The 27,104-nt window shown below is 41.2% G+C and overlaps 1 protein-coding gene across 1 annotated transcript in view; it reads right to left on the bottom strand.

Annotated features, from left to right (window-relative positions):
* The window catches only part of rlig1 (RNA 5'-phosphate and 3'-OH ligase 1), a 100,321-nt gene that overhangs the window by 19,394 nt on the left and 53,823 nt on the right, over positions 1 to 27,104 (bottom strand). The window contains exon 3 of the mRNA XM_062548265.1: positions 23,058 to 23,175. Within this exon, the coding sequence (XP_062404249.1) occupies positions 23,058 to 23,175 (118 nt within the window). The remainder of the gene's footprint in view (positions 1 to 23,057; positions 23,176 to 27,104) is intronic.

The following is a 27,104-nucleotide window of genomic DNA, read 5'->3' as shown; positions in this document are numbered from 1 at the left end:
GTCTTAGGGAATATGTGGATAACAAGTTTCATGACTTTGAGACACTTCTAAAGAACTCTCTTAAACAACTAGAGCAAGGTGTGGTGGAATGCCTGTTACGTAGGGATGAGCAGTTGAAGAAAGAGATGTGTAAATTAAAACGCTCTAGCACTCCTAACAGTTATACCACCTTTAATTATCCTACACCCAATATTAGTGACATTAGGCTACTCCCTTCTGGTGAGTGGTCTGGTACTCCTACTCTCATTACCAAGCCACCTGTCCGCATTGTATTTCCAACCTTTGGAGAATCCTGTGAAGCTACAGATGTGTTCGACTTCATCGAACAATGTGAAAACTTTTTAGCACTACGTCCCCTGTCTGATGGAGAGCTTACTGCCACTTTAGCTGCCAGTTTGAAAGGGTCTGCTAAGAGTTGGTGGACGACCGAAAAAACAAAGGTGCGTAATTGGGCTGAATTCAAGAAGTCCTTTTTGTCAGCTTTTTTAACGACTGACTACTTGACTGAGGTGGAGGAACAGTTGCACATTAACGTTCAGGCTCCTGACCAATGCCTACGAGACTTTGTTTACGAGTACAGGGCTCTGTGTCTGAAATGGAAGTCTGATATGGCCGAAGAGGAGTTGGTCAGACGTATCATGAACAATTGCAATCCTGCTCTAGTCAGTAGTTTAAGGGGAACAGTCCACACCGTGGAACAGCTAGTTAAAGTGGGGTCCATGGTGGAGCGTGACTGGTCTGCCAAGAAAGACTACTGGGCGAGAGTGAACAGCCAGGCCTCCAGCGAAAAGAATAAGAAGAAAACGACCACCAAAAGTTCCAGTCAGCCACACCCAGGCCAGAAGGGAAATCAGCATGCAGCCATGGCTAAAGCAGAACCTCCTTCGCTGCTGGTAGTGCCAATTGAGGTCCGGGGACTTCAAGGGGAAGCTGTGTTGGATACAAGTTGCACCTTCACTTTGATGCAGATGAGTCTTTGGCAAAAGCTTGCCAGACAGGGAGAAAAGTTATGCACTGGTGACCCCTTGAACTTTGTGTTAGCAGATGGAAAATCACACCAAGCAGAGGGGAAGAGACAGCTGGCATATACCTGGCATGGGGCAGTCTGGACCTTAGAAACATACATCATGGCAGACAGCAACCTAACTTTTCCACTAATTCTCGGACTTGACTTTTTAACAAAAACTAGGGCCCAAATCAACCTAGGGGAACGTTCCTATGGGGTCCCGATAAATGGGAAATGTTCCTTTTTCCCATTTCTAAATCGCAACCCTGGTAATCTGACTTGGGTTTCCCAGTACCTGTATATGGCAGTCACTCCTCCCACTTCTTCCCTGCTGATGAGCGCAGCCGAGACATCTGAGGCCCATGAAGCTCTGCTGAGAACCCACCCATCAGAGATGCAAGAGCTGTTCCAAACTTGGCCATCGGTGTGTTCATCTAAGATTGGAAAGACCAATGTGATGCAGCATCATATTCTTACCTCTGATGAAGTGCCAGTTCGTGCAAAGGCTTATCGGGTATCTCCACTCAAGAAGAACATCATTGAGCAGCAGGTGAAACAGATGTTGGCAGATGATGTCATTGAACCATCCCAGTCAGCCTGGGCGTCGCCTGTGGTACTGGTGGGAAAACCTGATGGGAGCCATCGCTTCTGTATAGACTACAGGAGGTTGAATTCTAAGACACCCCTAGATGCTTACCCTATGCCATTAATCCATGAGATCTTGGAGTCTTTGCATGGGGCAAAATGTTTCAGTACTTTGGATCTCCGGTCTGGTTATTGGCAAGTGGCTATGAGTCCTGAGAGCAAGGCTAAGACAGCGGTCATAACACCAATGGGCTTATACCAGTTCAAGGTTATGCCATTTGGTTTAAAAAATGCCGCAGCCACATTCCAGCGGCTAATGGAAAACGCTCTGGGGGAGTTAAGGGGGCGTAACTGCTTTGTATACATTGATGACATCATAATTTACTCCCCCAACACAGAACAACACCTGAAAGATCTCCATGATGTGTTCTCAAAACTACATTCTGCAAATTTGACTTTGAATTTGAAAAAATGCCACTTCTTCAAGACCCAGCTCAAGTTCTTAGGACACATTGTCACGGATAAAGGGGTGGAGATTGACGCTGAGAAGACCAAGGCAGTTACCACTTATCCTACTCCAACGAACATAAAGTCTCTTCAAAGATTCTTGGGTCTTGTGGGGTGGTACCATAAATTTATTCCTCACTTTGCTGACAAGGCTGCTCCTTTGAACAACCTGAAGCGGAAATCAGTGAAGTGGGAGTGGACAGAAGAATGCCAAAACAGTGTTGACCAACTGAAGCAAGCACTGAGAAACGCTCCTGTCTTGGTCCAGCCTGATCTAAGCTTGCCATTCCAGGTGCACACGGATGCAAGTGATGTGGGACTAGGAGCAGTTCTATCTCAGCAGACTACGGATGGTGAGAAAGTAGTTGCATTTGCTTCAAGAGGACTTAGGGGGGCAGAAAACAATTATTCTACATCAGAGAAGGAGTGCTTGGCTGTCATATGGGCTGTGGAGAAATGGCGCCACTTCCTGGAAGGAGGTAGATTCGACGTCTTCACAGACCATAGCGCTTTAACCTGGGCTTTCAACTGTCCCAAGACCAGTTCCAGGTTGACCCGCTGGACCCTGAGGTTGCAGCAATTCAGCTTTGAGGTCCACTACAGGAAAGGCTGTATGAACATTGTGCCGGATGCACTCTCGAGGGCAGGAGAGGACGAACAGCCATCCGCGATGGTGTCTTATATAGCTGCCCATCCAACCCCATGCTCCTCCGATTTGCCCACTTCTCTAGCTGAGATCGCGCTTGCTCAAGACCAAGACTCGGAGGTCAGAGAGATGCGAGGCAGAGAGACCACCACTGGCCAGCAGGCGGAGCGCATTGGATGGGAAGTGCTCCAGGGTGTTCTCTACAGAACAATTCCCATTAAAGGAGTGGGACTGAAATATCAGCTGGTAGTACCAAAGGAACTGACCTCTGTTTTCCTTAAGTACTTCCACGACAGCCCACTAGGAGCACACTTGGGCAGGCTCAAAACCCTGTTGCGGATTTTGGAAGTAGCTTGGTGGCCTACAGTCAGGAAAGACGTGTGGCAGCATGTAAAGCAATGCAACATCTGTCAGCAATACAAGCCAGAGAATAGGAAACCTGCTGGATTTCTACAGTCCACCGAGGTGGAGGAGGCAGGCTACATGCTGGGGCTGGACTTCATGGGACCTTTTCCACGGAGCAAGAAAGGAAACCTTTACCTACTGGTGATAGTGGACTACTACACTAGGTGGGTTGAGTTATTCCCTATGCGGGACAGCAAAACTCCTCGGCTTTGCCAGCTACTAAAAGATGAAATTCTGACTAGGTGGGGCGTCCCCAAATATTTAGTTTCTGACCGGGGCCCACAGTTCACCAGTCAGCTCCTCATACTACTCTGCAAGAAGTGGGGAATCATACAGAAGTTGACCACCAGTTACCATCCGCAGACCAATCTAACCGAACGTGTCAATCGAAATCTGAAGACCATGATTGCGTCCTTTGTGGGAGAACATCATGAAGACTGGGATAAGTGGATTGCAGAGTTCCGTTTCGCTATTAACACTACTCAACATGAGACTACTGGACGGACTCCGGCAGAATTGGCCCTGGGAAGACAGGTGAAAGGTCCTTTGGAGAGGCTTATTCATCAAGCTCCAGCACCACAGCCCCAGCATCCATCCTATTCCCTACTGGAGCGACAAAGGCACATGGCACAGGAGTGGGAGTGGCCAGACTCAGACAAGCCAGATACTATAATGCCCATAGGAGACCCGCGCATTTTCATGTGGGAGATCTGGTCTGGGTTAGGGCCCACCCTCAATCTAAAGCCTCTGATAAGTTTTCATCAAAGCTAGCGCCAAAATGGACAGGGCCAGCAGAAGTGATGAGAATATTAGGTCCATTGAATTATAGGCTTAAATGGCAAAACACTGACAAAACTGACACCTTACATGTGGGTAATCTAAAACCATATTTTGGGGTTGGGTCCCTCTTGCCTCCGGCTGGGGGGGGGGGATCTGTGACACTGCCACATAATTAATGAAGGTGTATGTATGTGTGTATATTTTACCATTCCATAGAAGTAATATATGTTTACTATAGTGAAATCCTTGCAAGGTTAAACATTTTCTATGGTGTGTGTGTTTCAAATTGTGTTTTGGCTGCAAGATAACGCCTCAATAATACAGGTGACCAGAAATACTTATGTAAATGCTGCACTGGTGCTTTAAGGGGCTACCTGGGGAAGTAAAGGGGTGGAGCTAAGGTGGCTGGCAGCGGAAGCAGGAAGTGATGGACAATAAAATGTTTGGTAATGGAGATTGAAGGGAAGTGGTGTGTTTGGGACTGGTGCTTTTGGAAAGTCTCTCAAATCCTCCTCTTTGACCTGAGAAGACAGCCTTTTCCAACAGAAGAAGGATTTTACTGGGATTCCTTGGGAATTTACTGACTGTCTTACCGGTGAGACCAATCTGGTTTATTTTTCCATTTTTGTGTAGCAATGCATTGCAAAGGACTATTTTTGTGCTGATTTTTGACCACGGGGTTTTTGGACTTTGATGGACTTCTGGGGAAAGGGGAGAATTGTTTGACATGAGCAATTGTTTGTTGGGCTTTTGGGTGTTTAATCCAAAATATATAATAGTTTGTGAAACAATTTGATTGTGCTTGTGATTGGGTTTGTGCAGGGGTTTGTGTGTTTGGAGGGGATTGACTTAACTCTTTAATTTATGAAACAGTGTAGTGCTTCAATTTAAATTGTAGCCTATTTAACTATTTATTTAATTATAGTTAGATTGTTACAATTCTGGTGTTACCAAAACACCTGTAACTACATGCATTTATTCTGTGAACGAGGCTTGGTACAATATTAGAACTTTACACACTACATGTCCATATACTTTTCTATTTCCACATAGATTTTCATGATCCTACTACCTACCCCACATAGCTTTTCAGCTGAGAAGCAAACAACGTAGCCTAATCTTGATATCGCCTTACATACTTTCCTAATTCCTACGTAGGGCTAGTCAGACTTTTGTTAAATCTTCAGGGCCCGGTTGCACAAACACCAAAACCAAAGATTGATGATATGAACCAAATATTCTGGAACAGACGGATTCACAACATTGAACGCGATGGGCTATTAAGCTACTGCAACTTCCACCGTTTCCTTTCCAGAGATTGCTGCGCTGTTCACAACGCATGCAGTCTACATTGAAGTGAAACGTGCAGAACGTTGTCCAAAACAATACAATAACAATAACATTGTGTGTTGAGATCTAGTACAATATAGACATCACATGAAGTGGCAACTAAAGCCATTATCAGTCATGAAAACTTTGGCGGCTGCAACCTCATTTAGGTTTTGGCTGAGCCAGCTAGCCAGCCAACTACTTCATCAGCCGGCCGTTATTCTCAAAGCAATGGCTTCGGGGTCTATAGCCTACATAACACACTATCCATTGCAAACATAGCATATTTGAAACCGATCATTCCCCATCCCCCATACACTCGTCTAGGCTAGGCTACTACAGACATCACCGCGGCATCGAGGACAATTAACTGCCTCCCCACCCCCACCGCCTCTCTCTGTCCCCTAGGCTGTTGTAGGCTGGCTGTTTAGGCAACTCGTGGAAGAATGCGCAATCATGTTTCATCGCATATGCGCGTTTCAGAATGTTCGAATTCGCCAGCGTGTGTGTAGTTGTGTGAATAGAAAAAAATAGAATATAGCCTATATTTATTGATGCCTTGCTTAAAAAAATTCTGCCATGAATAGGTCGGGGATCGAACCAGCAGCCCTTTGGATAAGAGGCCGAAGCTCTAACCAGTGGGCTACAGTTCTCCTCTACTGATCTGTTAAAATGTGTGTCTCAATGCTGAATCTCGAATTCACATAGACGTTAGCTTAAATTGTAGAAACAATAGGCCTATAGGTAGCCTATATGTTTGCGCCGCCGAAAATGATCGGACCAGAGCCTAACAGTCTGGTTTCAATTACACAGTACAGTAGCCAGGCTACAGGCTACCGTGGCTACTTTCTAAAACAATTTTTATTAATTTAGGGAGAAGCATCTTATAGAGTCTAGCTACATCGGAGGGAGGGAGATAGAGGGCTATGCTGAGCAGAAAGATATTCTCCGTTTTGTGAATGTGTATATGTTTGCGATGTCTGCTGAAAAAAAGCGCCATCTAGCGATCATTTTGTGTAAGTAACAGCCTCCCAGTCTAAGGACTCAGCGGTCTTTTGACCGCCTCGCCGCGCTTTAAGTAGTTCACACCAGCACGGCGCTTCTAGTAGGTCGTCAAAGCGGTCAAATGACCGGGGCGCGGCGCTTCTAGGTATAAGTGGGTCAGAACGGCGTGGCGCTTCTAGTGTTAAGGTGTTTAAAAATGAGCGTAGCACTCTAGAATCTTTGGTTAACACTACGGTATGACGTTAGCAAACGCCTGACGTTAAACTAAATTAGCCTACGTAAGCTAGCAGGCTAACGGAATAAAATAGTTTCACTGGCAGCTAATATCTCAGACCAGGCGTTATTAGTGGGCACAACAATGGTATAACCAGGTAGTAAATCGTTTATTTTCAAACTACTTTTCACAAATCCAAGCTAAATAACGTCACACAAATGACATTTCAACAGACTCGGCAGTCATTTACCGATATCAGCAGCCATGTTTGTTTTGTTTTCACGGAGATTCAGATGTGGCCGCAAAGGATTATGGGTAGAAGGGAGCTTGAAGTGTACATCGATGCTGCCTTCGTTTTTTCGGTTTCGAACGGCCTTCGCTGCCTTGCTCTCTAGTTAGATATCTTAGAAGGCAGCAGTTTTACCCGATTCGAACGGAGCCATATTCACACAAATATTAGATGGAACACAAAAACATAGTTATACAACATGATCAGACAAATATATATTCACAGATATAGCAGAAGCCATTTTTGTACTTTGTGGATTGAGGACTGACTAAGCCAGACCTAGTTCTCATCCTCACAAAAACGCTTGGTTGGAATTGAATGTAATAACCAGAATACAGTAAAGTCACACAATCATGATTTACTAGTTAAGTTTTGTTTTCATCAAGACACACACAGAGACAAAAACACACTCACACACACACACACACACACACAAAATTCAGTATACATGTGAAAGCATTACACAGGTTAAGTTGTCAAATATGGATTACCAATCAGAACTGCATTTCGTAGATGTCATAATTAGATTAATCTGGTTAGTCAGATTAGGTGTATATGACATCTAAACAGCTAATATGCCTGTTTGGCATAGCATGAATCCAGAGGCAGACTTTTCTGGTTCCAGAGAGCAAAAGTCCTGCCATAGTTATCTGATCTACCTGGCAGCTAATTAGGATGAGCTGGTTTACTAAATGGTTAAATCAAATACTTGGCAGGACTTTTACTCTCTGAAAACAGGATGTCCGCCTCTGAATTAATCTGATGATATCCACATACCCAAGCTGCTAACCTGGTTTACTGCTTCTAGCTGACCAAATAGGAAATGTCACAGATATTGACAACACCTTTGTTAATTGGTCTGAAACGTTCCTTAATATTAGATACTATGATAAAGCTGATACTGATATGCCTAAATCACATGTCTGGTATAGCCTCCACCCATCCTCCCCCAAGCAGGTATGCTGGAAGCAGATTTTTTAGATAACTACCAGCAGTAAAATGATCTTGAGGGGTTGCCCAAGAGGTATTGCGAACAGATTTTTTAATTTTCTAAGTATATTGAAATGGCAAGGTTTGAATTATGGCATCTTATTAAAGAAACAGGAAGTTGGTGTTAAAGGCAGAAAAAAGGTTATCATTTGGATGTCATTTGGAAGCTACATGTGAAATTGGTGCCGCTAGTCAGAGACAAAGCTCTGGCCTAAGGTGTGGATTAGGGACTCTATAGCGCCACCTAGCACGTAGTCTGTTGTGGTTGACACATACATTCACGAAAATGGACCAAATTTGGTGGGCTTGTGTGTTATTGCTACCGCTAGTCAGAGACTGAGCTATGGCCTAGGGTGTGGCTTAGGGACTCTATAGCGCCACCTAGCGTGTTGTCTGTTGTGGTTGACACATATATTCACAAAAATTAACCACATTTGATGGGCGTGTGTGTTGCTCATGCATATGCCCACCATCACGTAGATGTTGCCTTATTAGATTCCGAAATGTCACAGGTCCGCACCGCAGGTGCTTGGGCCCGCCATCGCCGCTTGCGGCTATATTTTGCATTGTTGTTGTATGGTAATTGCACAGTAATTGTCTAGAAATTACACATTAATTACTTGTAATATGTGGTTAAAAAATATTATTACCATGAAATTGCATATATATTACCATAAAATTACTTGAATTAATGTAAAGTGATACCGAAATTACTTCATGAAATGTCACTTCTGCTTTGAAGTTTGTTAATAACGAGTCAAGACGTGCTTGAGGTGTGTAGATTAAAGACTCTGTAAAGTGCCATGTGACATGTGTAATGTTTTGCCGCTCTAAGTGAAATTAAATTGAAATTCATAATTCAAAAAATCACGGTTGACAAAAAAGTTTCGCTGGCAGCTGCCTCGAATAATATCAATGTATATGCTAAGAATTCTGTAGACTGACATCTGCAGCTTCGAACACAGTAGAGAGACTGGCATAACAAGTTCAATTACAAACTAATCAAAAGACAAGAGAATAAACTATGCTGCTCCACAATAGTGCAGACGTCTGTGCAAATGTATGGATGACTTCGGTGCAGTTGTAAAGAAACGGACAGACTCGAACAAAGTCTGCTATGGGATTATGATTTCACGTTAAATTAAAACTGAAGATGCACAATCGGTAAGCTCCAATACTCAAAGTGGGTGATTATAACGGGGTTTTCACTATTTCACAATGTAGCCTCATGGATAAGGTAATGTTATGGCTATGGCTATGGCTATGGCTATGGTTATTTAGCAGACGCCTTTGTCCAAAGCGACATACAAATAAATAACAATACAAATTAAATTAACAGTGAACAATTACAAACTAGGGAGAATAGTAATATTATCAGTAAAACAATAATTTTAAGCACTAACCTAATGAGAAATAAAACAGTGAAATGAGAATAGCAATCAAATAAGTCACTCAGTTAATTAAATATAATAATAATAATAACTAAAGCATGGTATGGCTAAATTTAAGGACAATAGCAAAATAAATTTCAAATTCTATCAATAGACAAATTATAACAAAACAATACTATTATACAAACCATAACACATCACAAACTCAAAGGACTAAGTGCATATTAAATAAATATGCCTTAAGACCCCTCTTAAAAGATCCAAAGCTGTTGCTGGAACGGAGAGCTCTGGGCAACTCATTCCACCAACACGGAACCACTGAAGAATAGGATCTACAATTTGACCTAGCATGTATGGTTGGTCGACATAACAGACGCTCCTCAGAAGATCGCAATGGGCGGTTGGGAATGTACATCGTGATTAAAGAACTGAAGTAGCTGGGAGCAGATCCAGTCAGTGTCCTATAGGCCAGAGTGAGAGATTTAAATTTAATTCTGGCTACTATAGGGAGCCAGTGGAGAGTAACTAGGAGAGGGGTTACATGTGTCCTCTTTGGCTGATTGAAGACCAGTCGTGCTGCAGCATTCTGAATCAACTGTAGTGGTCTTAATACACAAGCAGGTAGGCCAGCTAACAGAGAATTACAGTAGTCCAGCTTGGAGATAACCATTGCCTGTACAAGAAGCTGAGTGGAATCTTGTGTCAGATAAGGTCTGATCTTCCTAATGTTGTACAGGGTATACCGACATGACTTTGCAATTGAGGCAACATGCTCAGAGAAAGTAAGTTGGTCATCAATTATGACAGCCAAGTTACGTGCCGATCTGGTTGGAGTCAGTGAGGATGAATCAAGCTGGATATTGATCTGTTGGGGAATAGCTGTTTTTGCTGGAAACACCAAGAGCTCAGTTTTGGAAAGATTAAGCTGAAGGTGCTGATCCTTCATCCAGATTGAAATGTCCTTCAGGCATGCAGAGATCCGATGGGAAACACTAGAGTCCTCAGGTGGGAAGGATAGGAAAAGTTGAGTGTCGTCCGCATAGCAATGATATTCAAATCCATGAGAGCGAATAATCCCACCTAAAGAAGTGGTGTAAATAGAGAAAAGGAGGGGCCCTAATACTGATCCTTGGGGGACTCCTGTAGTGAGGTCATGAGACTTTGATATCTGTCCCTGCCAAGACACGCTAAAAGAACGCCCTTTAAGGTAAGACTTGAATCAGTCAAGAGCTTTCCCAGAAATTCCCAGTTCATATAGTGTAGAAAGGAGAATGTCATGGTTAACCGTATCAAAGGCTGCAGATAAATCTAACAGAATTAACACTGATGACTGAGCAGAGGACTTAGCTACTCTCAATGCTTCAGTCACAGATAGAAGAGCAGTTTCAGTAGAATGACCACTCTTGAAACCAGACTGCATAGGGTCTAGTAGGTTATTCTGATAGAGGAAGTCACACATTTGCTTGAAGACCACTTTCTCCAAAACCTTTGACAAGAAAGGAAGAAGGGAGACAGGTCTGTAGTTCTTCACATCAGTTGAATTAAGTGTACTTTTCTTCAGCAAAGGCGTAATTCTTGCCTGTTTAAAAGAAGAAGGAACTATTCCAGAACTGAGTGAAGTATTAAATACATGTGTGACTGCCGGTATAATAGCGGGTGCTATAGACTGCAGGAGCGTAGACGGGACAGGATCCAAAGGGCATGTTGTTGGACGGCTTCGCTGAAGCAGTTGAGAGACCGCTTCCTCATCAAGAGGAGAGAAAAAGTCCAATGATGGCATCATGCTAACACCAGGCAGAGTCCTTCTTATAGGGTCATCAAACTGAGCACTTATCTTAGCAACTTTCTCAGTGAAAAATGTTGCAAAGTCATCTGCTGACAGTGAAGTAGCTGATGGCGGTGGTGGAGGATTGAGAAGAGACTTGAACGTAGCAAAAAGTTTTCTGCTGTCAGTGGCGTTCTCAATCTTACTCTGATAATATGTTCTTTTTGCAAGTGTGACAGTGGATGAAAAAGATGATAGCATAGACTGGTATTTACTAAGATCATTTCTATCTCCAGATTTACGCCATTTCCTTTCAGCAGCTCTAAGTTCCTTGCGTACTGAGCGTATACTGTTTGTCAGCCATGGATGGCGAGGTTTAGAACGAGTGGGTCTTGTGGAAAGAGGACATGCTGCATTCAGACAGGATGCCAGTGTAGAGCAAAGAGTGTCTGTAGCATCATTAACCTCAAGTGATGAGAATGAGCTTGGAATAGGTAGAGCAGAAGTTACTAAATAGTAATGTTACGAAATATGCCACCGTGTGACACTGTAATGCAGAAAACATGAAGCCGTATCAGCTTATAAGCATCACATTTAATACTGCAATGTCATCATCATCATCATCAACCGTTTTTTATTCAGGGAAAATTGACTGAGCATCAAGCTCTTTTACAGCAATGCCCTGAGTCACAAAACATATAACAACAATAATCAAAATAATGAAACAAGAATAAGAAAAAAAAAAAAAAAAAAAAAATATATATATATATATATATATATAAAAAGCAAATAATTAAAATAATACATAAACAATTAATAAAGCAATAATAATAATAAAAAACAGAGAGAAGAGAAAAGGAAAATGTATGTATAAATAATAATAATAATAATAATAAAATAAAAGGTCTAAATATTAGTCAAAGCAAGAACATTTTACAACAGCCATATCATCAATCATACCTTTGAATTGGTCTAGTGACACAAACCTATCTAATTTGAATAATTCTTGGAATTTGTTCCATTTATTAGATGCAAAAAATGTAAAAGCTAATTTACCAAATTCTGATTTAATTTGAGGAGTTTGAAGAGATATAAAACCCTGTGAACGTGTATTGTGGCAGATTGATTTCATATTCAGAAGAGAAGTTAGGTAAGGAGGTAACTTTCAATATGTCAATATGTAATGTTCCGTATTGCCTACATCTAGGCCTACTGCCGACATGAGCAATATGCTGTTTCACCTTGTAGTGGCGCTCGACCTTAATACAGCCCTCCAGAATGCGTACCGTATTTTCCGGACTATAAGTCACACTTTTTTTCATAGTCTGGCTGGCCCTGCGACCTATAGTCAGGTGCGACTTACATATGAAATGTAACATGTTTTTGAATAATTCCAAAATGAAAGAGGAGTAAACATTACTGTCTACAGCTGTCTACAACTACAGATGGGCGGACATTCACGCCTTCTCACCATTAATATTAATCTTTTTGGCCTCTGTGTCTAGTTACAGCCTCTGTCTGTTCTTGGTCTTAGATTTTGTGAATACATTTCTGAATACTGCGACTTATAGTCAGGTGCGACTTATATATGGCATTTTCCTCTTCATTAGGCATTTTTTGACTGGTGGGTCTTTCCACCTCAATTCAACAAATGCCTTCTGCTTGACCATCTCAGATTTCCTTCAAAATTTTACCACCTGAAGAGTAACCATTTAAACTGACTTAGCCAAAGTATTAGATTGGTATACCTAATACATCCAGAGAAAAACGTTTTTGAACATGGTACCCCCCTTCTAATTTTTGGCACATTGGCGCCCACATCTAAATCTGCAGCAACGTTCAGATGTCATTATCTCAAAAAGTGTTCAAGCTAAAGACTTCAAATTTTCTGTGAATAATGATTGCTACCTATAGATTCCACATAGTCATTTGTAGGCCGTATGTATTGACACTGACTGTGTTTCAATCTTGTGAAATCAGAAGAAAAATGGCAGATTTTTTTTCAACCCCCACATTGGGTGCTCCATTACACAATTTGTAAACAAAATGTTTGACAAATGGTTATATCTCTCTACAGAAGTGTTTAAGCTGTCTTTGAAAAAGTAATTAAGAGGTGTCTATATTGTTTTTTTGTTGGAAGTATTGTAACACAAAACTGAAAAATAATCAATTTGGATGATATTGTATCTCCCCATTACAGAGGTATGACACGCTATACCAATGAATTGAACACATCTCCTGAAAGAGTATGGAATGGGCTTTCAGACTGTGAAATTTCAAGATGGTATTATGGCTGCAGTTATTAAAAAACATTTTTTTAAATATTGGTCTATTACAACAATTAGCGTTGCTTTTTTGTGCTATTATTTAATGATTTCATAATCCTTGTCTTATTCCTAAGTATCAGATGTTTATGTCTCATACTGTTAAACATTTATATTTTCATTTACTTGCTGAGTGATGAACTAATAAAATATTTCCTGTATTTCCGAAATAAATTGCTGCTGTCACTATTTAATGCCACTAGATGTCACTGTTCATGGATATCAGCAATGTGTTGTTATAGTAGACCAATATTTCAAAAATAACATTTCAATAACCATAGCCATAATACCATCTTGAAATTTCACAGTCTGAAAGCCCATTCCATACTCTTTCTGGAGATGTGTTCACTTCATTGGTATAGCTTGTCATACCTCTGTAATGGGGAGATACAATATTATCCAAATTGATTGTTTTTCAGTTTTGTGTTACAATACTTCCAACAAAAAAGCAATATAGACACCTCTTCATTACTTTTTCAAAGACAGCTTAAACACTTCTGTAGAGAGACATAACCATTTGCCAAACATTTTGTTTACAAATTGTGTAATGGGGCACCGAATGTGGGGGTGTGAAAGAAATCTGCAATTTTTCTTCTGATTTCACAAGATTGAAACACAGTCAGTAGCTGTGTCTCATTCCAGGGGCTGCGTGGTTCTAAGGCCGGATTCGTAGACCGGTTGCGTCATAGTGGCGCGCCTAGTACTGTCCCATTCCGTGGGCTCCTTCGAATCCGGCCGACAAACCCACCCTTCTTTTCCCCGAAACAGAGTGTGCATCTGATGTATGCTTCGCGGCCTACCTGGCCACCAAGATTCGATACCATAGATATATATAGGTAGATACCGCATTGTCCGCTGAGTTCTATTAGAACGAACGTGGAATACGGCCGCCATATTGGTAGGGGCAACATTCCCCCGTAAATGAATGGAGACCTATGGTGAGCTGAAGGAGTTTTGGGCTATAAAGTCCTCATAACTCATAAATATTTCAATCGATGGGCATAAATTATATGTCATGGTTACAAGTAGCTAAACTAAGTTAAGAAAACAAAAAAATAATACTATTTACGTGGAGAAAAAATAAACATTTTGATGAGATCAATTCAAAACACACACAAACTCATTAAAATATATTGTCGGATTTATTTAAATATTTGACATATAATCGTTTCAATAAAAAACTATGACTTTTAGCCGTTTTGATGGTTTAAAATAGGAGATGCCGTCAGTTCTGCCACTTCGAACGTTACCATTTCACTACTACTGCAAGCTGTCTGACAACCAACATACAAATGACGGCATTTGACAACAGTAACAGGACACAGATCATACGGATATCGTTTGACAAGTGAAAACGTTTACCTTTACATTACCCCAGAAAATGGAAGGTTTAACAATTCAATAGGGCAAAGAAATTGACACTTTTCTGAAGTTATCCGGTCCTGGACCGGCTTACGTTACGTTATGCTATGGCAGCAACGAGCTAACAGGTAGGCTAACTTACTTTCATAAAATTAGACAGGTTAAGGCTGTATGAATACTATTATAATAAAGTGACTACATGAGTAACGTTACGTTTCAGAATTAATTTGCCTTCAATTCACAACAAAACCATAGTTAACTGACGTGAAATTAGCCTTGCCACACTAGTCAGTACTATTAGCCAACTCAAAACCTGTTCTCTACAAGCCTTTATAAGACTGTCAAATGCAACAACAGAAAACATAAACGTGCGATTTTACATGTACAAGGCCATTCCCATATGGTTAGAAGGCGCTACGATTTGTACAAAGCCCACAGGGTCTGTTATCCTATCATTTCCACTCAGAGACACCTGTTTCTCCATAGGCTTCCATTGATCTATCGGTCGACATTGCCCCTAGCAATATGGCGGCGCTCTTGCCGTACGTTCTAGAGTCCAATGCGGTGTCTATGTATATATGTCTATGTTCGATACGTTTATGACGTTTCATTGAGTTTCATTGAGTTGGCGAGATAGTCGGCAGAGGAGTAGCCTAGCCTACACGTTTAAACATTTAATAAACGTTATAATAATATTTAAATGAAGTTATTATATATTTTCAGTTAAGTCTCAGTTTCAAAATAACTTTTTGAAATGTGAACTATGCTATGTCGCCGATTTCCGTAGGCTATCAAAATAATCACTTCCTAAATAAAGCTCAAACATTGGCCTTTCACTTTCAAATGGTTTATCAAGTCATATGCCAATTAACATTATGCTCAGATAATCACTAGTGCAGTGGCGGTTCTAGACTGAATTACTCCCCAGGCGAGATCCTCCACGAGCGCCCCCATGAGTGTTTTTTGACGCACTTTGCGTCAGTCGGGCTCATAGGGTTAAGCGCTCGTGCCGCCCCATACAAGATGCCGCCCCGGGCGACCGCCCGGTTCGCCCGTACCTAAAACCGCCACTGCACTAGTGAGTAGGCCTAGGCTAGTCTATTATAATTGGTTCCCACTAGAAGATCGTAATGTTAGTTGATGGCCGTTTGCGTAAAGTCCAAGGGTGAATGACATCCACCAAATGTTTCTTAAAGCATTTGTTGGTGACATCTAGCCTAACGGAAACTAGATTAAATATTGAATTGATAGATTACAAATGTGTCCCTTGCAAATTAAGTAGCAAATACAATTCCATCAGTTCAAGAAAAATGTGTAGCCTGAATTAACCACAGCCTGCACACACGATGCCGCTGGAGATAGTTTTCGTGTAGGCTATATAATCAGTAGCCTAAGCCTAATGACAGCAAGTCTGATCACTAATTGTAAACCTGCAATAATAGAATGCCTAACGTAGAAAGAGAGAGAGAGAGAGAGAGAGAGAGAGAGAGAGAGAGAGAGAGAAGGAGTGTTGCGTTGGGTTAATTAAAGTAAAAAACAGCTCTTCGGGAACGGACAAAAATAGAATTGAAACTGCGACTGTCCTGTAGCCTATGTAAAGTTTCTTGGTGATAAAGTTTGTAGAAGGCAGTAGGCTAGTCAGAGGTCCGAGGCACACCGATTAAGTGAAAACATTAAAAAAAAAATGCTTTATTTCATTGGATAAAGTCAGCGCGTTTCGACATATGAGAGCGCATCTTCTGCCGTTATATGAGACTGCCCTTCAACAGGAGCGGGTCTTCCTCAGGACAATCCAATAGAGTAACCTACTTTGTCGATCTATTGTATGTGGCAAATGCATGTGATGCTTTGTGCATGATCGAGATATGAATAGCCTAAAACATGATATAAACCTACAAACAGCACTTGCGCAAGAGACGATCAACTTCTGCTATAACATGGATAGCCTATGATCATCAGCTGAGCCTCAATGACGTTTGTCAACGTTGCAATAGGGAGGGAAAGTGAAAACCAGCGCCCCAAGTGGTTGCGTTCCTATCGAAGAGCAGCTCCAATGTCAAGTCCCATAGACCGACTTTTCAAAAAAATACAACGCAGCTATACCAGCGATCTTATCCACCAAAAATATTTTTCAGTCGGCATACTGTAATAATCTACTAACTGCGAAAATATCAGACTCTATTTCGCCTTATTTAAAAAAACCGTAATTGCTCGTTTCATTTCATAAATGGACTACAACTTCAAGTGACGTGACACCCTTCGACGACGTTACTCACCTAGCATGGTTTGTTTATTAGCCTGTTAGCTAGTTGGTTAGTTAGTAGACAATCACACTTACTGCCAGCTCTTGTGTGAGTAGGAGCACAACACAAGTTATCCCAACATAAAGGTAATTACCACGCGGTTTACATCGCTCTCTGTTATTACAAAAATATGATAAGCAAGTTAAGCAAATTGCCGTTTTGATCAGTTGGAGATGGAGCGCCCAAACTGGTGACGTCAAATGCTACTGTAGCTAGCTACTGTAGTTCGTTATCACCATGTTACAAACAAACTCAAAACAATTAAACTGATCCTAAAAAATAAAGTATGACCACTAGAAGCAATAGAGCTGACCTACATGGATAGCATATTGAAGGCATTTAACTAACTTCCGATCGTGGGCAGAGATATATTTTTTCTAAAAGAAAATCTAATCAACTCCCGCTAGCCTCTAGGAACGCAACCACCAGGTGGCGATGAGATTACTTTCCCTCCCTATGGAGCTACAAGCTAGGTCAGTTAACGACGAAGTCCAATAGTTATGCATTTAAGCCTGCAAACGACCAGCATTCACATCAGCTGATCACAGCTCGTTATCCTGCAATTCCATAGCCAGTTATCTAAACTCCTGTTATATTCCCTCCGATGTTTTTGAAATTATGTCAAGCAGCGAAAGCAATTACGCTAGCCATGCCCATCTGTACCCTACCTGTAAAGTTTGGTTTTAACCAGGCTAGAAAGAAAAAGGGCAAGGCTACTCACATGAACGCTATCCAACTCCCTTTGAAATAGCCATCTCTTGAAAAGTAGCCTAATGCGACAGTTGTGTGACCGCTTGTTAGCCGGTGGCTTAAATAATTATTTTAAATTGGAGATGGACAAGGCAAGCATAGAATATGGCCATAGGCTATCCTCCTATCACTGTTTTGACTAGTCTTAATAAGATTGGCATTGCCTATGCCACATTAATTCCTTGATAACGTTTCCTCTGCACTGAATGTTATTAAGCGTCTGCTAAATAAAAATAAAAAAATCGAATAGATGATTGTTCTCATTCAGTATAGCATGTTATATCGTTAACATGTTTTGATGACATGGGCGTGTTGAAAGGATGCTTTTCACGTAGCCTACATGAGTTTGACAGATCAGGCCAAGCTCGGACTCATGACGTAACAGAGCAGTTCTTTTGGGCTAGACCGTCCCGTTTAAAAAACCGTTGGTCCGGCTAGGTCGGGTCTATGCGGTCACAGAAGACCAGTGCTAGGTAGCACGAATGCTCCGAAGCATCCAACCCCTGAAATGAGACACAGCTAGTGTCAACACATACGACTTAGGAATGAATATGTGGAATCTATAGGTAGCAATCATTATTCACAGAAAATTTGAAGTCTTAAGCTTGAACACTTTTTGAGATAATGACATTGTAAGCTGGTAAATTTTCCATCTGAGAAACATCCCTAAAGTTCAGAACGGGGGAGACGACCTCACAGTTAGACTCCTTTGTGTCCAGGTGATCTATTTGCATTTGAACTGTTCCCATTGTGTGTGTGGCCGGCCATTTGGGAAAAGGCCCTCGGACACACCTCTTCTCCCCCTCTCCATGCCTCTGATGAATTAATGTTGAAAACTGGAATGTATCTGTTTCATGACAAATGATAATACATCCATGTTTGGTCTTGAATTAATACTTGTAATGTGGGCAACAGCCTGATCACGCTTTCATTGCACTCTAATGTATGTATACATAATTGTAGAGTAAGAACTGCACGGGAGAACTTCAGGTGGTAGACACACCCACATCCCACCCACAGGGTTGGGGGGTGACCTGCATGATAGTTTAAGGTTGAGAATTTCTCACCTCGCGCTTCTCTCTATCTCGGCTGTGGGCAAGAGGTCACTCTGATCTCTGGTCCCTCTCTTCTCTTCTCTACCTGCTCTGCTCTGGTCTAGGCAAGAGGTCACACTGACCTCTCTGCCCCTCTCTCTCTCTCTCTCTCTCTCTCTCTCCCTGCCTTTTCTCTCTCTCTCTCTCTCTCTCTCTATCTTTTGATTTCTTTATGGGGTTTGTTATTTTCATTATTTGATATATTGTTTTATCTGGTATATGTAGCATTTTAACTTGGTAACTTGTTAAGGTTTAAGTCCAAGTTTATTGTTTGTTTTGAGGTTAAGATTACTTATCCTTTGTTCCTTTGTTCAAAGACAATTACTGATACTTTTACTCTTACCTAAGGCTCAAGGCCTAATAAATGGTTAATTCTCCTCGCTCAGTTTGCATATCTCTAAAGTCTAGTTGTGCCATGCCATTCTCTGCCATAGTTAAACAAAATAGTTATTTGGTAATGTATTAGAGGTACAATATATCTATGGAGTCAGATTTAATCGTGGTGAATTTCCTAATACAATTGCCATCTAACTTCTCAGATATTTTTACAGTCCAATTCAACCTCATCGAAGCGCCGGACGTAGACAGAACACGTATAAAAGTGGGAAATATATTGTCGTATATTTTGCCCTACTTTACAGTGGCGACCTCGACCGTGATCGTTATGACGGGATGTACCTATATTTCTGAAATTTGGTGAGTAGAAAAACTTCTTAAAGACGTGTAGCAGAAAGCACACGCATAGGCCTACGCATTATTTTCGCTATCAACTCACCTAAAGATTCAGAAACTTTGCTCTCTCCGTTATACGGAAATACGAACATGGACAGATGTAGACACGTGATAATATTTCTTTGTTTAATACATTAAGACAGAAAATGGCTAAAATTGTTGAAACTGAAGACATTACTTCTTACTCTAATGGGATAGAGATATGCAACTGGCGATTTTCCATTGAAATACATGCGTTACAAACAAAAAAACATGCAATGATGGACGGTGTTATCTTGTTACTTCTCATTATTTGCATTTATTCATTATTGAACACCGCGCAGTCATTGAAACCTTTCTCTGATGCGAGATATGTGGCTATCCCCAACAAAGCGATGTTAGAATATGTTGCTTCGTCAGAATTGTCGTTCACAGCCGACTCAAGCAACGACGTCTCTTCTAACACCACTGGAACAGCGCAAACAGACTGCGAAAAGGAGGCTATCCAACACATGGACGCAAACGACCCAAGCATTGTCTGCAACTCATGTGGAAAATCAGAACATGAGATGCAGACATGTTGGTCGACAGGCTTTCGAAAACACCGCCAACGCAGAGTCCAATCATCTAACACCTTTGCTTCTCCTAACAACCCACATGCCTCTGGACCCATCCATTGTTCTAGGTGTTAAGGCGCAAAATTGCTGTGTGTGTGTGTGCTTTCACTGAAGGACAATGTAATGATGCAGACTAACCATTCAAGACCATGGTAAGACAGAGTTTTATATTTTTAAACTGAACATGATAACATTAACCTATACTAATAATAGCACAGATAATTCCATGCAACAACCTGTAGCATTGTTCTCCCAAGGTGCTCTGATGGGAAATTTGTTAGTCAGATATTCAGACAGTGTTTTAATTTACTTTGAAGATAATGGTATTTGCTAGCTTGTTGTATGCTCATGTATAGTGAGTGTGTAGACTCTGTAAGTGTTGATGCTTGAAAGCATTTAACTGTGCAGATGCTAGTAGCATGATTATTCTTCACACTTTTTGTTTTTCTTTATACTCACCGGTTAAACCAAATGAACGGTCACTGAACCAAAGAGTATCTGCTGAATGAATGTTAGGTTGGATCTCTCGTGACTAACAAATAATGCCTATATATTAAAAAAAAAAAAAAAAAAAAAAAATGGGAAATGCAATGTTGTAGATTGTTGCTTAGTATGACTACCACCTGAAATTTGAATGTCTGTATATGTCTCTGCCAAAAGGAGGCCCATGTGCAGCTGACTGTGTGGCAGACACATCATGCCGACATTCTTATACCAACTAAATGTTAAGTCTATTGTTGAATGTCCAGAAGTGATAAAGCACATACACACACACAAGTACATTTTCTATTAATGATTCAAATTGAAGAATTTTAACTGCTGGGATGAACTAATTTGCTTTCCTTTTAACTTCTATCATTTTATATAAATTCTTTGATTATTTGATTTGATTTCCGTGATACATTTGTATTCAGTGTGCAAATAGTGCCAGTAACAAAGATGATTAATCTTATGAAGCATTTTTTTTTCAATTTGAGATACACCAGAATGTGTTTAATTCCATTTATTTTGAAATTTGTATATTGGTTTGTTTGTTTTGCTCTTTCTCTCTTTCCTGTCTTTTCCCTGTATACATGCCCAACTCATCGAAAAGCAAAAGACTATTGATATTCTAATGTTACAGCAGACAGACGATACTCTCACGATTCTGCTCAACTCCAGATTGCTTTTACACGAAGAAGAATGTTCCACGCTACAGCAATGCTCACCTGATCCTGAGAACTTGTTTCAGACCGGAGAAGCTCGGTCAACTAATGTCAAAACTACTCTGAGAGATTCCTTCGGACACTATGGACAAATATGTGAATATGGATGACCAGCTTTAATTTTTTGACACTTATGAGATAATGACTTCACAGTGTCAATGGGGCGACTGTAAGCTGGTAAATTTTCCATCTGAGAAACATCCCTAAAGTTCAGAACGGGGGAGACGACCTCACAGTTAGACTCCTTTGTGTCCAGGTGATCTATTTGCATTTGAACTGTTCCCATTGTGTGTGTGGCCGGCCATTTGGGAAAAGGCCCTCGGACACACCTCTTCTCCCCCTCTCCATGCCTCTGATGAATTAATGTTGAAAACTGGAATGTATCTGTTTCATGACAAATGATAATACATCCATGTTTGGTCTTGAATTAATACTTGTAATGTGGGCAACAGCCTGATCACGCTTTCATTGCACTCTAATGTATGTATACATAATTGTAGAGTAAGAACTGCACGGGAGAACTTCAGGTGGTAGACACACCCACATCCCACCCACAGGGTTGGGGGGTGACCTGCATGATAGTTTAAGGTTGAGAATTTCTCACCTCGCGCTTCTCTCTATCTCGGCTGTGGGCAAGAGGTCACTCTGATCTCTGGTCCCTCTCTTCTCTTCTCTACCTGCTCTGCTCTGGTCTAGGCAAGAGGTCACACTGACCTCTCTGCCCCTCTCTCTCTCTCTCTCTCTCTCTCTCTCTCCCTGCCTTTTCTCTCTCTCTCTCTCTCTCTCTATCTTTTGATTTCTTTATGGGGTTTGTTATTTTCATTATTTGATATATTGTTTTATCTGGTATATGTAGCATTTTAACTTGGTAACTTGTTAAGGTTTAAGTCCAAGTTTATTGTTTGTTTTGAGGTTAAGATTACTTATCCTTTGTTCCTTTGTTCAAAGACAATTACTGATACTTTTACTCTTACCTAAGGCTCAAGGCCTAATAAATGGTTAATTCTCCTCGCTCAGTTTGCATATCTCTAAAGTCTAGTTGTGCCATGCCATTCTCTGCCATAGTTAAACAAAATAGTTATTTGGTAATGTATTAGAGGTACAATATATCTATGGAGTCAGATTTAATCGTGGTGAATTTCCTAATAACATTACCATTTAACTCCACATGGCTACTGATCCATTGTTCTTCACGCATGTAAAGGGACAACGTCCGACGTGTTTGTGTAGCGCGTTTGGGACTGTTTTTTCAACCTTTACAACATCTGAACTTTGCTGCAGATTTAGATGAGGGCGCCAATGTGCCAAAAATCAGAAGGGGGGTACCATGTTCAAAAATGTTTTTCTCTGGATGTATTAGGTATACCGGTCTAATATTTTGGCTAAGTTAGTTTAAATGGTTACTCTTTAGATGGTAAAAGTTTGAAGCAAATCTGAGATGGTCAAGCAGAAATTTTCTCTAAAATCCGTTGAATTGAGGTGGAATGACCCTGGTGCGATTTATACTCCGGTGTGACTTATACTCCGGAAATACGGTAGGTGGAAAAGTGCTTAAGCCACGGCAGAATGCCCGCAAGAGTTGTATATAAGAAACGCCCAAATCTTGGGGTTGCTCCACCCAAAAACGCGCAACACCCTCTATCACGCGTAAAATGACAGATTTAAGTGAAGGGCAGAATTCACTTAGAGTGAAATGCGCATAGTTACGAGTTTTTTGGACTTACACACTTGGAATTCCCCCCTTACAGAATAAGGATCTTAATTGAACAAATCACTTACCTTTGTATGTTGAAATATAACAACAGGTGCCATCCAATTTCTCCGTAGCAAAGGCAGTGTGAATATCTGAGTCCAGTGAAGAGGAGTTAAGATGCTCTGTTGCAACAACACGAAATGGCTGAGAATAGAATAAAAGCAAAAGCTTAAGAAGAGGTCAGGATAAGTCACAAGTCTGAACAGGCTGAAAAATAATAATATGTGCCCAGTCTGGACAGTTTTAGCTAGCTAACTCAAGCCTACTAAAATGAATCTAGCAAGCCTAGCCCTATCAACAAACTCTATCCTCCATCCATATTAGAGATGTAACGATTACCGGTGTGACGGTAAACCATGAAAAAAATGTTGACGATAACAATTGACCCTTCCAGAGCCACGCCCTAAAACCGCCACGGGCCAATCGTGGCTTAGCAACCCGTAACTAGGCAAGCAAGGCCTGGCAAGCTTTCAAGTTTTTGCCATGTTAACCTATGGAGACTGCATAGCCTATGGGCCATTAAGGGCATTTATTTGGATGTGTGGTGCCCCCAAACACGTAAAATCACGGTGAAATAACATGTTGAACTATATTGACATGATATAGTTTGAAACAAGTGTTTTTTTAACTTTAAAAAATCGCATTTTGCGTGATATTTCCAGAGAATGTCAGACATGACGCAAGGAAGAAACGATTTAATTTTGAGAGTGATCCGTAATTCCGTCGGGATTCCGGGCCGTTTATGTATTTAGCTTAGTGGTGTAATGGCATGGTATGACCACGTGGTGGCGATCTGAAAAGTTTAGGTTCAAATGTATGAGAACCTAGGAAGAAGAAGGCAGGCGGAGGTAGCTGCGCTCTCTGAGTGCTTTTCTGGTTTTGTGTAATGCTATTGTTTTATTGCATATGGCATCTGTCTCTGTCAAAGCGGAGCATTCATGAAGATGAGGTGAAAAGAAGTGAGAAGTTTGGGGGAGTCAGTCCATGGAACTCATCGTAGATAGGTGAGTGGATTGACACAGCCGCATACATGTATTAGACAAAGTATTTTACACTATCTGAGGCCACTCATAATTTCCAGGCTACTAGCATACTAGTCAGGTTCCTTAACACTAGAAGCGCCGTGCCGTTCTGACCCACTTATACCTAGAAGCGCCGCGCCCCGGTCATTTGACCGCTTTGACGACCTACTAGAAGCGTCGTGCTGGGTTGAAGCGCGGCTGAGGCGGTCAAAAGACCGCTGAGTCCTTAGACTGGGAGGCTGTTACTTACACATAATGATAGCTAGATGGCGCTTCGTGCACGAATCAAATCGTTTGGTCATAAATTCAGTTTGCACTAAGCCATGTGTCATTCGTGTCAGACCGTGTTGTTGATAGTCTGTGGTTGTTTCATTATGACATACAGCACGTTTGAGTTATCTGTTCATTTATTTGTGTTGATTTGTGTCGTTTGAGGTAAAAACTCTAGAAGAGTTCTTGAACAAACCTTAAGCAAACTTGACTTTCAACTTTTTCATAGTATTTATTTTTTTATATTTCGTTTTTTTACATTTTGTATGCTACTTAGAAATGTTATTTATAGGCTATTTTAAAACGGAGGCATGCGTTCTGTGATTAGGAGCCCGACCCGACGGGAGGGGAAGGATGACAAATGTCGACCAAACACCGGTGTTGTTGGATCTCGAGATCCGTAACACCGGCCCGCAGTTCAGGTTTGGGCAGATAATCTAAGCTCTAAAATGAATGGGTGGCTACTTCTAATTCACTCCCCAAATTCACTTCTATTCATTTAATAGGTAGCCTATATGTTCGCGCTAGGGCTTTGACTTTTGGCCAAAAATCATATTCGAAGTTCGTTTGTTTATTAATATCAAACTTCGAATATATTCGAATATTTGTTAATAATATTTAGACCATTATTTTTAGGCTGCGCTATTGAAAAACACGCAGCATTCATTTCCTTTCCCTGCTCTCCCTCCGTCTCTCTGTCACTCATGCGTCTGTGTCTTTCTCTCTCCCTCTCTCACACACACACACACACACACACACGTACACAGCCTCTCCACTCCGTGCACACCGCGTCTGTCTCCATGAAAACAAGATCCGTGGAAGCTTGATTGCACCGATGCACATAAGGCTGCTCGGGTGGTGGCACTATGCGTACAACTTTACCAAACAGTATTTAAGTAGCCTAAACTCATTCTCCATGGCCCGCTTTCTCTTGTCCCCCCTCGTGCGCGCTCAATGGACACCCGTCCCTCGACATGCATCCAACATTCACAATCGTGAAAGCAATGACGCATAGACAACAAGCTAAATTATCCGGTTAGCATGATTAGATGCTGCACAGATTAAAACGATTGCATTCAAGTTTACTGACCATCTCAATACCAATGTCTTCCAACTCCAAGACATAAAAGGGCCTGTCCCAATGAGGATATTACTAGCTTACCTTGAAACTTACACACACGTGGGGAAACTGAATAGGCTAGTCAAACCAGTAGAGTATGATAAGCTAGCCACCTATGCTACTTTGTTTACAATTTTGTAATAGCCTTAATTGCTAATGAGTTCGTGATTCACGACTTTACCAGATGTGAGAAAGCCGCTGAATCTGAATTGAAAACGTTTGCATGCAAACACATACAAAAAAATAATGCCCATAACAGGTTCGAATATTAAGAGCTGCCTAAAATTCGTTCGAATATCATATATTTTTCAAAAAATCGAATTATATTCGAATAACGAAGTTCGGAGTCAAAGCCCTAGTTCGCGCCGTCGAAAATGATCGGACCTGGAACAAAGAGCCTAACCTAGTCTGGTTTCAATTACACAGTAGCCAGGATTTCATGCCGCATGTTACAGGCTACCGCGGCTACTTTCTAAAACAATTTTCATTCATTTAGGGAGAAGCATCTTGTAGGGTCTAGCTACCTCGGAGGGAGGGAGATAGAGAGAGCAGCTATGCTGAGCAGGCATAGGCGCGAGAAGTAGCCTAATTAAAAATGATGAGTGAAAGATGTTTTGCGAATGTGTAGGCTATGTTTGCGATGTCTGCTGAAAAAAAGCTATAGGCCTATTGTTTCTACAATTTAAGCTAACTTCTATGTGAATTCGTGATTCAGCATTGAGACACACATTTTACCAACTTGGTGGGGCGGAGCTGTAGCCCACTGGTTAGAGCTGCAGCCCCAAAACCCAAGGGTTGCTGGTTCGATCGCCGACCTGTTCATGGCTGAAGTTCTTTTGAGCAAGGCATCAATAAAGTATATTATATTCTATTCTTTTCTATTCACACAACTACACGCACGCTGGCGAATTCGAACATTCTGAAACGCGCATATGCGATGAAACATGATTGCGCATTCTTCCACGAGTTGCCTAAACAGCCAGCCTACAGCCTATGCAGGGGGCAGAGAGAGAGGGTGGGGGTGGGGAGGCAGTTGTCCTCAATGCCGCAGTGATATCTGTAGCCTAAGTGAACTGGTTAGACGAGTGTATGGGGGAGGGGGAATGATCGGTTTCAAATAGGCTATGTTTGCAATGGATAGTGTGTTATGTATAGACCCCAAAGCCATTTGCTTTGAGAATAACGGCTGGCTGATGAAGTTATTGGCTGGCTAGCTGACTCAGCCAAAACCTAAATGCTGCTGCAGCCGCCAAAGTTTTCATGGCTGATAATGGCTTTAGTTGCCACTTCATGTCTACAGATGTCTATATTGTACTAGATCTCAACACACAATGTTATTGTATTGTTTTGGACAAAGTTCTGAACGTTTCACTTCAATGTAGACTGCATGTAATGTAATGCTTATATATTAGTCTGAGCTTTAAAAGATAGTCTACAAATAGAAGATAAGATATACAACTATGAATGTACGTAGGCATACGCGCCCTACGTAGCCTACATAAATAGGCTATGACGAATTTCAGCTGAAAATATTTTTTACACACGTAGGCCTGTCTAATGGAACAACGTCGCAACGTTTTCAAAACAAACTTTACCACTGTAAATCGCCTCCAAGGACTATGCCATGTAAATGAAAAATAGTTATTAAAATAAATCACATA

Source organism: Sardina pilchardus, chromosome 10, assembly GCF_963854185.1.
Source record: "Sardina pilchardus chromosome 10, fSarPil1.1, whole genome shotgun sequence".
Classification (NCBI taxonomy): Eukaryota; Metazoa; Chordata; class Actinopteri; order Clupeiformes; family Clupeidae; genus Sardina; species Sardina pilchardus.
This window is presented reverse-complemented; position numbering and strand designations above follow the sequence as displayed.